We start from the raw sequence: 19,137 nt of genomic DNA on the forward strand, positions 1-19,137 counted from the left end.
GATAAGCTTATATGGTCCCTCCCATCGGGCATCTAGCTTCCCTACTTCCCCTGCTGGATTAACTCTTTTCAACACAAATTCTCCCTCTTGGAATTCCCGAGGCCTGACCTTCTGATTATAGGCTCTCATCACCCGAGCTCTGTAGGCCTCCATTCTATGAGCCGCCTTCTCTCTTCGTTCTTCAATGAGATCCAATTCTTGTGCCCGGGCTCCTTCGTCTGTGTCCTCATATGCTTTAATCCGAGCTGAAGGCTGTCCGATCTCTACAGGAAAAATAGCCTCCGACCCATATACCAGGCTAAAAGGTGATTCTTGTGTTGCAGTGTGTGGAGTGGTGCGATAGGCCCATAACACACTCGGGATCTCTTCAACCCAATCTTTCCCCATTCCATGCAATCGCGCCTGTAAAGATCGAACAATAGTACGATTGGTTACCTCTGTTTGGCCATTAGTTTGAGGATATGCGACCGAGGTGAAAACCTGCTTAATGCCCATCTTGGCACACCATTCTGCCAATTTTTGGCCCTGAAATTGCCTGCCATTATCCGAGACCAGCTTTCTCGGTAGCCCAAATCGACATACTATGCTTTTCCATAAAAACTTCATCACCTCGGCCTCTGTTATTTTCGCCAAAGGCTCTGCCTCCACCCACTTGGAAAAATAATCAACAGCTACCAACAAGAACTTCTTTTGTGCCCGGGCTAGTGGAAAAGGTCCCACTATGTCCAGACCCCATTGATCAAAGGGGCAGGATGCCCATATCGAATTCAAGTTGCTTGCCGGGCTATGCTGTATATTTCCGAACCTCTGACATCCTTCACAAGACCGGGAAATCTTGGATGCGTCTGCCTGCATAGTGGGCCACCAGTATCCTGATAACAACACCCTTCGGACCAGACTCATAGACCCTCCATGGTTTCCACAACATCCCTCGTGCACTTCCTGCAAGACATATTCGGTTTCTCCTTCCCCCAAACATTTGAGCAAAGGGCCCTGGTAGGAACGCCTATACAGACTTCCTCCCAAGATAGCAAACCTGGCTGCCTGTCTTCGTATGATTCGGGCTCGTCCTTTGTCCTCCGGGAGGTTCCCCTGAGTTAGGTACTTGACAATCGGGGCCTTCCATGTGTTTACCTGGAGGACCGGCTCCCAGGCTTCTATGGCAGCCACAGTTTCCCTTTGCAGAAGGGATTCTCTACTATCACCTTCCCCCGCGGCCGCTCTTTTAGCCAAGGCGTCTGCTTCCATATTTTCTTCCCGGGGTATCTGCTCTATACTCCAAGTGTTGAAACTGTCCCCGAGCTCTTCAATCATCTTACAATATTTTATCAATTTCTCATCTCGAGTACAGAAGGTTTTGTTTACTTGTTGAACAACCAACTGAGAGTCAGAATAAATTATGATATGACTTACCCCGACATCCCGGGCTCGTTGCATCCCAGCTATCACAACCTCGTATTCAGCTTCGTTGTTGGAGGCCTGGAAGTCTAGCTTCACGGCTATCTCAATCTTCTCTTGGGCAGGTGAGATCAGGATGATCCCCACACCACTGCCTCCAGCACCACTTGCTCCATCTACAAAAACCCTCCATACTTCCTCTCGGCCAAAAACGGCCACCTCTGTCAAAAAATCAGATAAAGCCTGGGCTTTGATGGCCTTACGTGGCTGGTACTCAATATCATATTCTCCTAATTCCACCGACCATTTCACGAGTCTTCCCGAGGCATCTGGATGAGTCATAATGCGCCCCAGGAGGCTATTAGTAAGAACAGTTACCGGGTGAGACAAGAAATAAGGTCTCAATTTCCGGGCCGTTATTACTAGAGCCAAGGCCATCTTCTCAATTTTCGTATATCTAACTTCCGCCCCCTTCAAAGCATGGCTGACGTAGTACACAGGCCTCTGATCTCCCTTTTCCTCTTTTATCAAGACAGTGCTGACCGCCTTTTCTGTAGTGGATAGATATATCCACAATCGTTCCCCTGGTTCCGGCTTAACCAAGATAGGCAAGCTAGCCAGATGCTCCTTCAACTCCTGAAAGGCCTGCTCGCATTGCTCAGTCCAGCCGAACCTCTGGGCTTTATGCAACACTTGGAAAAAATGATAGCTGCGATGAGCTGATCGAGCTATAAACCGGGCCAGGGCTGTAATCCGGCCGGTTAATCGCTGTACCTCCTTAATAGATGTTGGGGAAGGCATTTCCCGCAACAGCTTCACTTTTTCAGGGTTGACTTCTATCCCCCGTTCAGTGACCATGAACCCCAAAAACTTGCCACTTTTCACCCCAAACATACACTTAGCCGGGTTCAATTTGATCCCATATCGCCGAACTGTCGCAAAAGTTTCCTCCAAGTCAAGTAAGAAACTATCCCGGGTCCTGGACTTCACCAATATATCATCCACATATACCTCCACATTTCGACCCACCTGTTCCCGGAACACTCTGTCCATCATCCGCTGATACGTAGCTCCTGCATTTTTCAAACCAAATGGCATCACTACGTAGCAGAAAGTACCTCCCGAGGTGACAAAGCTGACTTTGTCTTGATCTTCCAGGGCTAAAGGAATTTGATGATAGCCCTGGTATGCATCCATGAAGCTCAGCAACTCACACCCGGATGTGGAGTCCACCAACTGGTCAATTCGGGGCAAAGGGTAGCAATCTTTGGGACAGGCTTTATTTAAATCCCGGAAATCCACACACATTCTCCACTTCCCCGTGGCCTTTGGTACTAGCACTACGTTGGACAACCAAGTAGGAAATTGTATTTCCTTGATGTGCCCGGCCCGCAGTAGCTCTTGAACCTGCTCCGCTATCACCTTATCCTTCTCGGCCCCAAAATGCCTCTTCTTTTTTAGGACAGGTCGGGAACCCGGGCTGATGTTTAGTTTGTGTTCTGCCACCCGGGATGAAACTCCTACCAAATCACCCTGAGCCCAGGCGAACACATCCTTATTCTGAATGAGGCAGCCTCTCAATGCTTCCATCAACCATGCGTCTAAATCCCGAGCTATTTTAACAGACTTCCCTGTTTGCCCGGGCTCCATCTCTACCTCTTCATACTCGCTTTTAGATTCCTCCACAGAACAGACTTCTCTTCCCCCCAAGGCTCCTACCTTTCCATTCTGTTTTGCCCTCTTGTAGTTTATCTTCACTGTCTCGGCATAGCATTTTCGAGAGGAAGGCTGATCTCCTCGAACTTCTCCGACCTTATCTCCCACTGGGAACTTGATCTTTTGATGGTAAGCTGAGGCTACGGCTTTGAAAGAGTTCATAGCCGGCCTACCCAAGATGACATTATAGGAAGAAGGTACTTCCACTAATGTGAATCTTGTCATGACCGTCCTCTTCTCATCTCCTGATCCCAAGGTGATAGGCAGCAACATTTTCCTTTGGGGTTGGACAGTGTGCCCGGCAAAACCATACAAGGCGGTTTTTACCGTGCTCAACTCATACCCCTGCAAATCCATCTGCTCGAATGCTTCTTGAAAAAGGACATTCATTGAGCTTCTCGAGTCAACGAACACCCTTCGAACATCATAATTGGCAATCCGAGCTTGTATAAGCAAGGCGTCATTATGCGGTAAGTTTACTCCCTCCAGGTCTTGGGGTCCAAATGTGATGATTGGCCCCACCCCCTGCCTTCCTTCCTCCACCCCTAAACTTTCCCTCCGACTCCAGGCCTTCCTAGCCCGGTTGGAATCTCCATCCGTAGATCCTTCCGATATCATGTTAATGATACCTTTCGCCGGCCCATCCCCTGATGTTTTGTCTTTTTTTGCATGATCCATTTCTTGTTTTCCTTTTTCCCGAGAGCTGGTGGCATCCCGGGGAGGAATCGACGTCTGTGACCCTCGAAACCAAGGCACGCTTCGGGGATTTTTTGGGACCGGCCTACCATCTCTAACATAAGGCAGTTGGTGTCTTTGCTGCAGAGTTCGACACTCACTGGTGTCATGAGTGCACTCTTGATGAAGTGCACAGTACTTCCAGAGATTCTCCTTAGAAACAGGGGTCTGCGTGTCCACCCTTTCTTCACACATATGAACAGCCTTATCTCGGGTCCCTCGGTACGGAGCATACCGGGACAATCGCCCCATGGGATCATGGTTCTCTCTACTTCTTCCTTGTTCCCGGCCTCCCTCCCGCCGGTCCACCTCCTTTTTCTGCCTCTGAGCTTCCTCCATGTTAATGTATTTTTCAGCCCGAGCCAGCAAATCTTCGAAGGTCCGGGGTGCTTTTTTCACCAGTGATTTGAAAAATTCCCCTTCCCGAAAACCTTGAGTGAAAGCCGTGATCTTGGTCTCCTGGGCACAAGTCGGGACCTCCAAAGCAATTTTGTTAAACCTTTTGATATAGGTTCGTAAAGACTCCTCTCCTGACTGCTTTGCTTCAAAACTGCTATAGGCAGTTTTCCTATACCTCTTGCTACTGCCGAAGTGCTGCAAAAACACTTGCTTGAATTTTGCGAATGATTGAACACTCTGGGGCTCCAACTTCTCAAACCATCTTTGGGCAGAATCCACCAAAGTAGTTAGGAAGACTTTGCATTTGATCTTATCTCCATAGCAATGTAACATGGCTACATTTTCAAACCGAGCCAGGTGCTCCTCTGGGTCTGTGCTCCCATCGTATTCCCGGATTTTAGCCGACTTGTAATTTAGTGGCAAGGGTTCCTCTATCACCTCCTGTGAAAAAGGGCAACCCGGAATTTCGATAGGGCAAGCCATTTGGGAACCCCCCTGCTCCAACTTCTGTACCTTCCTCCTGAGCTCATGCAACTCATCTGCCATGGACGGCTGTATTGAGTGCATCCAAGAGCTTTTTTCTTCTTCTCCTTCTTGAACCTGGGCAATAGGGTTTGGATTACCCTGATTCCCTTCTTCCTCCACTGTTATGTCCTTTGATTGTGGCTGCTTTGCAGCTATCAACGACTTCCGTACCACATCTTGGACAAATGATTCTAACTGCTCCAAGGGAATGGTAATATTCCGTCCTGGCTGATGGTCTCCCGGTAATGTTTGATCATGAGAAGCCATATCTACGTCTATAGAACAAGCTTTCCCACAGACGGCGCCAATGATGATGGTTGTAAAACCAGGGCCCGGGCTATCAGGGTAGTGTTGTGGGCCTGACGTGGTGACCGGGCTAATGGAAGTAATATATGAGCTGCCCTTCCTTAATCAAGATGATCTGCACACCAAGGAAGGGAATAAAAAGCACGTTAGTGGGACGCCGGAGGAAGTTCCGGCGGGGCCACTCCGATGCTTAAGTTAGACTTAGAAATAGAGTGGGCTTTTTAGAGAAAATGAGTATAGTGCTTTTGAAAGTTTAGGTGAACATACCTCTACAAATATCTGTGACCAGGTATTTAACGGCCTTGAAGTGAGAGTGTCACTCCGCAATTCCAGGGTAGTGGCCACGATCTGGATCGTGGGTGTGGTAGTTGCCCATGTTTGCCTGTCACGTACGATGAACCCGGAAAGCTTGGGTTGATGATAATCGTGGGGATCATGCCCCTAAAACACGGGCTTTATATAAGTCCTGCAGACCTGGTTTTCCGGGCTCCTGAGGCTACTGGGCTACCTTAATACGGCCCTACCACTCCAGGGCATTCGTGGCCCTGCCCTCCTGGCTTACCGGGGCATCACTACTCACACCAAAAATAGTCGGGCTAGAGTCTTACTCGCTGTCCTGACTTACAGTTTCGCCACCCTTGCTTTAATACAACCCTGTAATCTCTGACTCTTTATTTCAACACGTATTTTCAGCTAACATTAATTTAATCACAAAAAAATCATTGTGATTCACTAGTGCTTGCATCTATTATTTAAATAAATATATAAAAACTGATTACCTGTAAAAGTGATACTCAGTGTTTTTTACTAATCAAATTAAATTCACCATATGAACAAAAAAAATAGATTTAAATATCATGAAAAACAAACAACAACAGAATCATACTTTACTAAATTGTATAAGTTATTTTTGTAATTTAATGAATTATTAGTTTATAGAGTAGGTTTTTTGTGAGATATGAATTAATCATTCTCATATTTATATATAAAAAAAAACAAATTTTTGTCATAAAAAATAATAATTTTTTCTAGGTGACTCCAATAGGATATTTATCTCACAAAACTAACTTATGAGACACTCTTACAAGATTTTTTGTGTAGTTTATAATATTTTTGGGACTATATGTTTATAAAGGGCCTTTGAGAAAAATTATCATCTTATTAATTTATCAAAATCATTAATTTAGTACATTTATCCAAGTTGAGACAGAAAAAAAATATTATTTAAAAAAGATTATTAAGTTTTAGAGATTTTGTGGTAATTTTTTTTAATGACGTGGGAACCCGCAGCCGCTGCCTTTCGGTGCACTCTAGGTAAACCCCGGACTAACGCAATAGCTTGCAAACTATGCTAGTCAGATAAACCACATTAGGCAAGTCATATGTGACAGGCTAGTCCAAAAAAGTTTTGGTATGGGTATTGAACTCCTTACTTCTGACCAAGATTTTACCTACTCCAACAACTTGGACACCCCCTTAAATGCAGATTTTGTTGTATATTGATCGTGACCCAAGTGATTACCCGAGACTCGGTCGAAATTTCAATAACACAAATATGTAATTGAATACAACCGGGCTAACAGTTAGATTTATATTAAAATTTAAAATATAAAAAATTACAAAATTATACTTTTAGGTACTCACAAATACTATTTGTTTTTAGGAAAAGAAATATTTTCCCTTGTATATTCTTCCATTCAAAATGAGGACATTTGGCTAGGAGCCATCATCTAAATATCTCCCCCACTAAAACTAAATATCTACACCTTTTTATTTTGTTTTTCGAAATATCTAAATATCGACAGATGTTGAAGTAAAATATTAAATTTTTATATAATAATAATAAAAAGCACATGTTTTCAATGAAGCGACGTCGTATTTAAGTCGGCCAAAAGGCCAATTGTTTTTACGCTTTTTCAGTATTTAAAGAAAATATCGGTAGATATTTTCGACATCTTAGTCCAATCCACACAACAAATCACCGCGCGTGCTTTCACTTTTCTTTCCTTTTTTTCTCTGAACACAATTAAGTCCCCTATTATTGGTTAGTATTTAGTTTATTAATTTGTTTTAAAAAACGAACTGGCTAATAATACATTCATACGAGGACTTGTATTGAAATATATGGAAAATAAGTTTTTTGGTATATTAATTAGTTTTTTTTTGTTCATTAACTTTTCAAAGTTTGTTTTTGATACACTAAATTTTAATTTTTAGATATTTTGGCCCAATGAACGACGTGGTACCAAAAAATGCTGACGTAGCATCGAAAAATGATAGTGTGGCATAAATAAGTGCTGATATGTCAAGCTAACACGTCAACAATTGAACTAAAATAACTTAAAATTAAAAGTTAGTTTATTAAAACCAAAATTTAAAAATTTAATGGAAAAAAAAAATGAATAAATTAATAGAACAAACAAATAATTTTGCTTTGAAATATATAATGTATCAGTATAAAATGATATCATTTGATTGGTGAGACAATTTGTGAGGGAAGAAGACGCGCTGATAAACAAGCGAACCCCACAAAATTTCAAAACCCACTGGAAACCTCTAGCACCGCCGCCGATCGACCATGGACAACGAGTCCTCCAACCACCGCCAGAACTCCGCCAAGGGAGACGACGGAGATCCTGAGGTTTGGGCGGCGTTCACCGCCAATTTCAGCCAGGTTCAATCGGTACTCGACCGCAACCGCGCCCTGATTCAGCAGGTGAACGAGAATCATCGCTCCAAAATCCAATACAATCTCGTGAAGAACGTCGAATTGATTCAGGAAATCAACGGGAACATCGCCAAGGTCGTGTCTCTCTACTCTAAATTGTCCGCCGATTTCTCCAGCTTGTTCCATCAGAGGAATGCCGATGGCGGCGGCAATGGCAAGGCAGAAGAAAACATCAGCGGGTGATGAGATTCGTTTACTGTAATTTTAATTCATCATCTGTTCTACGTTTACTTCTTGTTTATGTTTCTAATAATAAAATTTTAAATTTGGCTAAGAATAATAAAATTTTATATTCTTGTGTGCAATTAAAAATTAAAATAATTGGTGACAAATTTTGTGTATCTCCGAACATATTTATTTGTTTGTTTTCTTTTTCTTTTTCTCCTAATATTTTATGGTACACAAATGTTAATGTAAAATAATTTCAACTATAAAGAATATTTTCGTCAATTAAAGATTGATGATCAATTGTACTCAGATACGATCATTTACTAGAAATTATTATATAAAATAGATACGGATGATCAATCTATCCATGTGGCTAGTTGTAGGCTATGTGAGACACTTTTTTAACTCTTATGCTTAGGGATGTCAATGGAGCGGATTCAAACTCGATCAAACGAGTTTTGGGTTGTGATGGGTTGTTGCACCTAAAATCTAATTTATTAAATCACATGCATTTAATTTAATAATTATTAGGATTATTATTTTTTAAGTTTAACTAATTTAAATTATTTACTTGAATTACGTGTTAATAAAATATTAATTATATATTTAAAGGATTTTATTTTACTATCTATTAAATTATTTTTTTTAATTGTTCAGGTTTACTCATTTAAATTATTTTATTATACTATTTATTTGTTTTAAATATTTTAAGGTTTAAATCTGCTTATTTAAACGATGTTAATTATTTAGTTTATTCATTTAAATGGTATTAACTATTTCGTTTATTTATTTAAATTATTTTATTATACTACTTATTTGATTTAAAGATTTTAAAGGTTTAAGACTTGTTTATTTAAATGAATTTTATTGTCCAAATTATTTATTTTAAATAAATTAAGTTAAGTGGTTAGTCGCCTTAAATTATTTTAAATGTCTAGTTTATCTAATTAAAAGCTTTTAAATGTCAGAGTCGATTTAATGATTTATTTCGCTTGTGTATTTATTTGAATGTCTTTTAATCATTCGTCAAGTTTATTTAAATTATTTTAATCGCTCTGTTTATTATTTAAATATTTTATTTATCGTTGTGACATCAAAATATTTAAGTATTGAAAATTAGCATTTTCAAACCCGATAAATAGACTTTAAATATTTAATCCTTGAATTTTCAAGTTTGAGTATTTGCGGTATTTGGGCCTAACACTTATAGAATACTACATATTATATTTTATGTATTATGTTTCTTACCCACTTAAAATATATGTTGACCCGGCCCAAAGGAATTTCCCCAGCCCAATCACCCATCTCATTAAGGGATTTAATTCGGCCCGTGTGCATCGGCCCATTTCCTTATCCCCTCCTGATGAAACTTAAAATTTGTAATTATTTATATGTTAAAAAGTGTGTTTTAAAATTAAAGTTTCATTAAAATTATGAAATTGTATTATTTTAGTGTTATGTGTTTATATTTAAATATTTTACTAAAAATGTTGTATTTTATGTTTTGCGCAGGTTTGGTAAAAATAAAATTACTCAAGCTACAAAGGTCATATTGGAGTAATCTCAAATCCTGTAGAATCACAAAAGAGACATCTTCAACTTTGTAGAAGACAAAAAATTCCAATAACCTCATTAAGATGATCAAAATAATCAAACATCAAAATTAAGACAGATTTACTTTTACTATGACCAGCTTGGAATAAAAATATCATAAGTATTTCACCTTTTACCCAAAAGGGGTGAATTATATGTCAAAACACATCTACAGACGAAGGGCTACGTGTTATATGTTTTGTACAAAAGCCAAATCGGAAGTCTAAGGTATCAAACATGCCAATTGAAGTTGGATCATGGTATTAACATTCAAGGAGACAAGCACCCACCAACTTTACTATTTCACATTTAATGAGTCTTAGACTCTTGCTCTCATTTGGCCTATAAATAAATGTGTTGTATAAGCTTTGAAGTGTGCAAAAGTGTAGAGAAATTCCTCACTTGTAAAATAAAATATTGTGTGTGTAAGAATAAGAGTTTGAGTGTGCATATTTCTCCAAGTTTAAGTATGAAATTTCTTTTATCCTTACTCTTGAGTCTTATGTTCATGGCAAGCTAAATCCTTTTATGTCAAGGTGAAAAGGTTTCATTGTTGGTCAAGTAAGATTGTTTATATTTTGTATATTCTTTTCTTTTTTTATTTTTACTAATTGATCTTTATTTGTAGGTATAATTTGGATGATTTATTGTTATCTATTTACATCAAATACTTGGTATCTTGAATGTGTTTACCTTGATTTGTTGTCTAATATGATACAATAAATACTACAATAATTATATACTATAAATATATGTATCAATTTATAATAAAGTCATATATATTATTTAGACAATAGCGTGGCTCTGCCGGTTGTTCTAAATAATATATTATGATTTGATCTAACATTTACTTTTCCTGAACTAACATTTACTTTCTCACATCTAACATTTACTTTTCCGCAACTAACATTTACTTTCTCGTATCTAACATTTACTTTTCCGCAACTAACATTTACTTTTCCGCAACTAACATTTACTTTCTCGCATCTAACATTTACTTTTCCGCAACTAACATTTACTTTCTCGCATCTAACATAAAAAAGTCATATATTTATTTAGACAATAGCGTGGCTCTACCGGTTGTTCTAAATGAAATATTGTGATTTGATATAACATTTACTTTTATGTCAATTTATATTTTTTGCATTTATATATATATTATGGGTATCATGTATTAAATATCGGTTAATCTGATATTAATACAGTGGGAACTATATTATATGATATATTTGTTTAAATATTTAATTGTTCTTTTTATGTTTATATTTATGCATTTATATATATATTATGGGTACCGTATATTAAATATCGGTTAATCTGATATTAATATAGTGGGAACTATATTATATGATATATTTGTTTAAATATTTAATTGTTCTCTTGTGTTTATTTTTATTTTAGTTTTTTTATTTATTTTTTTAAGCAATATTAAATAAACCAACAATGAACCTTTGAAACCTTGACAATTTTATAATTTGTGTATTTGAAGTTTTATATTAATATTTCCATCTATAATATATCATTGCTAAAATTAAACTTACAGCATCCTCTTCGTGAATCGATCTCGTACTCATTAGTATATAACTTGCAGACAACCTACACTTGGGTGAATTACAATTTATGTTGTAGAAAATTTTTGGCGCCGTTGCCGGGGAGGTATAAATTAAGTTTAATTTTTGTTATTTATGTTATTTATGTAAATAGTATGTTGTTTTTAATTGTATGATTGTTTGGAGTCGTAAACAAAGTGGTAGACTTGTTCGAGTATCTGAAAATATTTTAAACATGGAGGATAATTCTAATAATCAAGATGATAATAATAATAATAATAATAATCTAGAACATGAACAACCAAGAATACTTAGGCACCATATGAATCCAATAAAAACTAGTACACCATCTTGTTTAGTTTTTCCTCCTGATTCGTCTAATTTCAATTTTAAGCCACAAATCATTCAACTTTTACCAAATTTTCATGTCCTAGATTCTGAAAATCCATATTTGCATTTAAGAGAATTTGAGGAGGTTTGCAACACTTATAATGATCAAAATTGTAGCATGGATATTGTTCGATTAAAGCTTTTCTTTTTTTCTTTAAAAAATAAAGCTAAAACATGGTTGCAAAATTTGAGATCAAGTTCAATAAGATCATGGGAAGAAATGCAACAAGAATTTATAAAAAAAAATTTTCCTTCCCATAGAACAAACTCTTTTAAAAGACAAATTACAACTTTTTCTCAAAAACAAGGAAAAACATTTTTTCAATGTTAGGATAGATTTAAAGAGTTACTTAATACATGCCCACATCATGGTTTTGAAATATGGAGTATAGTTTCTCATTTTTATGAAGGTTTAATACCTAAAGATAGACAAATGATAGAATTCATGTGTAATGAAACTTTTGAAGATAAAAACCCAAATGAAGCTAGGAATATTTGGAGTCATTAGCAGAAAATGCTCAAAATTGAGATAATATAGGCTCAATTGAACCACCAAATAAAACCAATAATTCAACAAATGGGGTTGGTGTTTATCATCTTAAAGATGATGTAGATATTCAAGCCAAACTTGCATCTTTAACAAGAAAAATTGAGTCATTAGAAACGAAAATGAGTGATCAATTAAAAGTGTTCAAGAAATTGTTTGTCATATTTGTGATACACATGATCATCTCACAAAAAATTGTCCAACTTTGCCTTCATTTAAAGAATGTTTCCATGAACAAGCCAATTATGTTACCAATTTTAATAAACCAACATTAGATCCTTTTTCACAAACATATAATCCTGGTTGGAGAAATCATCCTAATTTTAGTTGGAGGAACGATAATAATGCACAACCTTCACAACAACCTTTTCAAAATAACCACAATCATCAAGGTTATGCTCCTTATATTCCACCTCCAAGAAAATATTTTGAAGATGAAATTCATGCATACATTCAAAAGCAAGAGTCAATCAATATTTAAAACATTCCATCTATGAATGATTTGAAAGAAACTCTTGCAAAATTTTCATCTGCACTTAATATTCATGAAAAAGAAAAATTTCCATCTCAACCACAACCTAATCCTAAAAAATCAAAATCAAGATAAATTTGATCAAGTAAAAGCTGTTATTACTCTTAGAAGTGGTAAAATAGTTAATGATCCATATAGTGATGAAAACAAAGATCAATTAAGCTCAAAGAGTAAGGATGAAAATCTTGATACTTTCGAGAAAGATGATACTTTGAGTCCAAAAAATAAGAAAGTTGATGATAAAGTAATAAGTGAGTCAAATAAACCTGTTCCTTTTCCTCATGCATTAGTAAAAAATAAAAAACAAAAAAATTATTCTGATATTTATGAAATTTTTAAACAAGTAAAAATAAATGTTCAATTATTAGATGTTATTAAACAAGTACCTTCTTATGCAAAGTTTTTAAAATATTTATGTACTGTGAAAAGACAATTGAATGTAAAGAAGAAAACATTCTTAACTGAACAAGTAAGTTCTATTTTTCAAAATAATTCTACTTTGAAATATAAAGATCCTGGTTGTCCAACAATTTCATGTATTATTGGAAAATAAAATTAAAAAAGCTTTGTTAGATTTGGGAGCGAGTGTGAATTTACTTCCTTATTCAGTTTATGAAAAACTTAACTTAGAAGATTTAAAACCTACATATGTTACTCTTTTACTAGCCGATAGGTCAATCAAAATACCTAGAGGTATCGTAGAAGATGTATTAGTTCAAGTCGATAAATTCATATATCCTGTGGATTTTATTGTCTTGGATACACAACCAATAGAAGTTCATAATGAAATTCCAATAATATTGGGACGTCCATTTCTAGCAACTTCAAATGCTTTAATTAATTGTCGAAATGGAATAATGAAATTGTCTTTTGGAAATATGACTTTAGAACTTAATGTGTTCAATTTAAGTAAAAAACCAAGTATCAATGAAGATGAAAATGATAATGCAATAGAAAATATCATGAAAGAATGTATACAAGAAGAAAACTTAAATCAACAATCTGATGTTTTTTTGGTGGAAAATTTTGATTCGGAAAATATTTTTGTATCAAAATTATTTGAAGAAAACAGTCAACTTGAAGAAGAAAAAAAAAATGTAGTAGTTGATCATTTATCAAGAATAATTTTTGAATCATCTGTGTGTGCATATTTATCAAGGATGGGGTTGGCTCAGCCCTGATATAGAATATACGAGTACCCCGCAGAGTCGCTCTCTAGCTGGTACTATATATTCCTGAAGTCATGAGCAAGTGTTTTACCTGGGATTTTAAATCATCTGTGTGCACATATTTGTACATATATCATTGCTTATGTATTGAGCGTTGTCGTTCACGCCCCTGTGTTTGGGTATTGTGGTGTACCTTGTGGCATGGCAGGTTTGAGGCTGGATGGTCCAGATGGCTCTCAGCAGGATTGAGGATCCGAGAGTGTGAGGTTTTAGAGGGTAGGGATTTGTTTATCCTGAACCTTCGATTTGGTTGTATAATGGTATTTATACACTTTTGTTATCGTCGGTTGTATTCTGCCGATTGGATTTGTTGTATTTTAAATTATCCGCTCCTTACGCTTTAAGTTTTATTGCATGCGCTAATTAACTCTGATTAGATAGTGGATCCGGGTAGGGTTACTACAAAGATTACCAATAATCTTAGCACTATGTCCCAAAAATCTTATTGCATGCTCTGATACCAATAAATATAGTGACCCAACCCGGATTCACTATTAATCAGAGATTAAAGCTTAATAAAGCATGCAATAACAGTAAGTCAGAAATAACTGCGGAAGCTTGAATAAAAGCTGGACGACAGAATCCAACCGGCTAAACAAATAAAAAATACAACCCAATCGAATAAACCTCGAAAAAAAAATAAGTCTAAAAGCTAACCCTGTTGTCTCTTCCCTGATTACTGACTCCACCGAGTATCTGGATGTACTACCAGCACCTGCAACTGCCCCGTCGAATGCGGTGTCCAGACAATAACAAAATATTGGACATGAGCGCTAAAGCTCAATACGCTAGTACATGTTAACATACAAACATGATACATGCAAATGAATGTCAGGGTATCATACTGAGAATCATATCATGCTCAGTCTAGGCGCCATGGTTTGTAGAACGCTAGGTCGTCTCATCAGGAGGTGCTCCCATACCATATAACCGTGGACATATCCGGATTCCAAAACTATGGTTCTCATCCACACATACAATGGGGCTAAGCAACCCTTATACTAGGTAAGACAATAATACCGGATAAATCAAGATGTATGCACATTCAGCATAGCATATCAAAGCAGTAACATGTAATCATGGCACATAAATGCAACACATAAGCATGCATACCCGCTGACAATCTCAGTCAGTACTTACGTACCTTACTAAGGCAGTCCTAGAAGCATCCATCTAGGTTCCAAGCCTACCAATCATGCTACTGCATATACAATGCAAAATACTCATGCATCACTATTTAAGTTCTAAAAGCCTTAACTAAGTTATAACATACTCCCTAATATTTTTAGGAATTCAAAGCAATACCTGCGTCCGTCGTCAGCCCTTTGTTGCCGAATGTCCCAAATCCTGGACACAGCTTCTCCATGGCTTCCGGAACGCCTCTTCAACTTTCGGGGTATGCCTAAAAGCTAGGAAATAGCCAATATGGACTAGGCAGCAAGAGGAAAGGAGGGAAACTCGGTGCAAGAAATGAGCTCTCAGACCCTCTATTTATATACTGCGATTGGACCGTCCGATCACACCATCGGAGCGTCCGATCTCCATCGGACCGTCCGATCCATGAATCGGACCATCCGTTATCCGCCACGCGTCAATCCATTTACATGCAACCATACACCTGTCCCCGGGTACAGATCGGACCGTCCGATCCATGCATCGGAGCGTCCGATGTCCCCTCATGATGTAAGAAATGATGTCATCATGCTGACTACCTTGATGACGTAAGCCCTAGCAGATCGGACCGTCCGTTTACCTGATCGGAGCGTCCGATCTCACGTACTTTGGATGGTCCGTTCCTTGATCGGATCATCCGATCCTACCTGATAGTTCAAACCCTTCGGCCATTTTCGGACGTCCTGAATCCGATTCTCAATTCCTATTTAGGAAATACCTTAATCATGTTTTATTTAAATTAAATATGATTACTGAAGTAATTTTCGATTAATCATTAATTTCGGATACGAGTAACTACACAAATACTTAGGGTAAATACCCTAACATCGGCTATCTCAGGGATAAAAGTTGAATATGAATATGCATGAAGCATAATATCGTGACATAATATATGTAGATAAAATCATGCTATATAACAATGAAACACATAATACATGCATGCTCAGTCAGGATATCTCGAACAGTACTTTCATACCTCAATAATATCAGCTAAGCTATACCAGCTCTACTGTCAAAGCCTATAATCACAAGATTACTATGTCAGTAATCAACATCTAAAAGTCTTAACTAAGCTAATAGATACTCTCAAACTATTTATAAAAACTCGGATTATACCTTCATCCGTTGTTAGTCCGTTGCTATCGATTGCCCCAGAACTTGGGCACAACTCCACTACGACTCCGAAGACACCTCGCCAAGGCCCGTCCCTCGCCAAAGATGGGTGGAAACCCCTAAAAATACTAAGAAATCAAGAGAGAATCAAGTGATTTGGCAATTGAAAATGGCTCCCGGATGCCCTATTTATAGACGAATATCGGACGTTTCGATCTCTGCATGCTGGCCACGATTGGAAACTCTGATCTAGACTTCGAAAGTTCTGATCCAATGCATGCAGCTACGTGTTTAAACGTCAACGACACGTCACAAGTGCGCATGGCCTAAGTTGATCGGAAGTTCCGATCTCACCTTAGAATGTTCAGATCTAGCTTCCGAACTCCATCGCCTGATCCGATCACTTCGGATCTTCCGATCTCGTTCGAACCTTCCGAACTTGTGCAAGTCCACTTCGACCCTTTGACCATTTCTGACGTTCTGGATTCGATTACTTGGTACGATTAATCAAATTAAAATTTCTTAATTAGGTTTAACCATTTAATCTTGTAAAATGAAACTGGGCTACTAATACGGTGGTCTTATTTTTGTTATCAAAGACAATGGTTTTGCAAAAACTGTTGTATTTTTCTTATTTTTGGGGTCAAAGACAACGGTTTTTAAAAACCGTTTTCTAGCGTTCTTTTTGTGAACAAACCGTTGTCTTTTAGCGGTTTTTTTGGGGCTACGAAAACCGTTGTCGTTGTGCGTTTTTTTAAAGTGCAAAAGACAACAGATTTTGTAAAAATTGTTGTGTTAGTATTTTTTTAAAAAAATATTATTTTGATTAATTTTTTAATCAAGTATATATGTATTCATTTAGGCTCAAGGAAAAAGAATTTCGAATCGAACCATTCTGTCATTCTCTCTCGCGCATCTCGACATCTTTCATCTTCCTCGGTTCATAACTTCTTCGTCCAACATCAGAATTTCAAATCGTTCGAGGGGTTTTTCTCCTGACACTGGTAGCTTCGCATTGCACCATGAATCGATATTTTTTATTCTCGTTTCTACCCAAATAGAGCCCTTTTCTTTGACTTTCTGCGTAAATTCAGTCACGAAATCTTCCAATTTATGACTGATTTCATGTCCATACTTAGGGCTCCCTAGTCGTGAGATGTTGGCGTTCGAGCATAGGAGAGTTTCGAACCTACTCAACCATTTTTCAGCGATTTGCGGCAGCGGTTTGGATTTTTCCGGTGAGTATAGCCATCTGTTCTATTCCATCTTTTTGTATTTCGAGTTAGGATTTTTAAGAGTTTGATTTAACCTTTAGTGTAAAACATAAGTAAGTGAAATGTCAATCTCCAAATTCGACGGGGACAACGACTAGGAGAGATTTAGAAATTGAACCATGGAGACATTGATGTTTTCACTACGCCAAAATTTTCCTTTTTTCTAACTCATGACATGCAGATTTTGACTAATTCACCAGCATTGGTTTTTCGGATATTGAAACAAAATGGTGTTGAAGACACGAATGTACTCGAGGAAAGAACCCTTACCAGCTGGATTGAAAGAGGTTAATATCGGTTACATTTGACTGCTAATTTCTCCCATGTATCCGGTTCATCGTTCTATGATCTTGTGTTTGTTTTGTTCAAAGGATCATTAGTTTCCAAAACTCTATTGACATATAAAATTCTTTGTATTAGTCCCGAAGATGCCAATTCTAACAAAAGAAATAGGCATATTATCTTTGCACACAGATCCGATCCTTACTCAAACAGGCACAATCTTCTGATTTTAGCGTGAAACTTTAGGCATAAAATCTTCAAAATCTATTTTTTTTTTCCTTTTCTCTTGAAGCGAAATTTCCGAGAAAATCTTTGTTCTCTTTCTTGAAATCAGATGTTGCCATTGAACCAACAATATGCGATACATATCTCCTACTTCGGTAGAGCTTTACCTATACGTAAGCTTTTAAAAATGGGTTAATGCTTGAATTTTTGAATCCATTCTTTAATTTGATAATTTTTTTATGTGCTTCAGAATTTTGGATGAGAGCCCAGTACTCCAAGGCGTTGGATTGCATCGAGAAAGAGTCATCCGCCGCAAACATCCTTCCCACCTCTTCGATCTTTAATTAGTTTTAGAATCTCTTCTTCTTCACTAGCAAATTGTTTCAGCTTATAACACACATATTTAATTATATATATATATATATAGTCATCAGTAAGCAGGAGGAAATTAAACGAAAATATATAGAAGGCAAAATTAATTATAATAAGTTGGTGAGGTCAATAAATTGATATTAAATTAATATTAATTCTCACACATGCAATATCAGATATACCGTGATATCTAAATCAGCATAAGCAAGAAAATGGTCTCCCCAAACAGTCGGATGGTATGTCACGGTTCGACGAGTATTTTGGAAATCAGTGTTCATCTTGGTCGGAAAAGCTGAAGCAGCTGATACAGGAGTATCCATTAATAATATATAACATATATAAGTGAAACATGATTATTTTAATAAATTATATTTATTTTGCATGAATATTTTAATTTTCTAAGGAAATATTTTTTTATAAACGTGATTATAATTAAGCTCGCATACGTATGCGCGCGTGCACACGTGTGTATATATATATATATATATATATATATATTAATTTTCAACTGCCCAACCATTTCTGTCCAACTCGTTCCCGACAACTAAAACCCATTGCCGGGTTTTAGTTGTTTTTTTTTTAAAAAAAATTTCGTATCACTAAAACCCACTGCCGGATTTTAGTTGTCGGGAACAAGTTGGAAATCATTGGTTGGGCAGCTGAAAATTTATATATATATATAAATATGGAGAGTGTTATTTACATTCTATTTTATTTTTTTGTTCTATTATTAGACAAATATACCTTTAAATATGAATTATTTTTATACCAACTTATGTTTTTCCATTTTAACTATAAATTTTAGCATAATATATTAAAAAGGTAACAAGAAACCAATTTCTTCTGTGTAATACCTTTAAATGCTTGAATTTAGCATAATAT

The 19,137-nt window shown here is 36.9% G+C and overlaps 1 protein-coding gene, 1 long non-coding RNA gene and 1 other non-coding gene across 3 annotated transcripts; 2 read left to right on the forward strand and 1 right to left on the reverse strand.

Moving 5' to 3' along the window:
- The first annotated feature begins 7,569 nt into the window (after nt 1-7,569).
- LOC140867097 (protein EARLY FLOWERING 4-like) lies at nt 7,570-9,949 on the forward strand. The gene is made up of 2 exons (XM_073272177.1): nt 7,570-7,986; nt 9,488-9,949. The coding sequence occupies exons 1-2, from the start codon at nt 7,658-7,660 to the stop codon at nt 9,534-9,536; spliced, it is 378 nt and encodes a 125-aa protein (XP_073128278.1). The 5' UTR covers nt 7,570-7,657; the 3' UTR covers nt 9,537-9,949.
- Nucleotides 9,950-11,772: 1,823 nt separating this feature from the next.
- LOC140870217 (small nucleolar RNA R71) lies at nt 11,773-11,883 on the reverse strand. The gene has a single exon (XR_012147189.1). It is a non-coding gene; the product is annotated as a small nucleolar RNA R71 (small nucleolar RNA).
- Nucleotides 11,884-17,045: 5,162 nt separating this feature from the next.
- LOC140894713 (uncharacterized) lies at nt 17,046-18,270 on the forward strand. The gene is made up of 3 exons (XR_012153911.1): nt 17,046-17,340; nt 17,558-17,663; nt 18,134-18,270. It is a non-coding gene; the product is annotated as an uncharacterized lncRNA (long non-coding RNA).
- The last annotated feature ends 867 nt before the right edge of the window (nt 18,271-19,137 follow it).

This window comes from Henckelia pumila, chromosome 4 (assembly GCF_033568475.1).
Source record: "Henckelia pumila isolate YLH828 chromosome 4, ASM3356847v2, whole genome shotgun sequence".
Lineage (NCBI taxonomy): Eukaryota > Viridiplantae > Streptophyta > Magnoliopsida > Lamiales > Gesneriaceae > Henckelia > Henckelia pumila.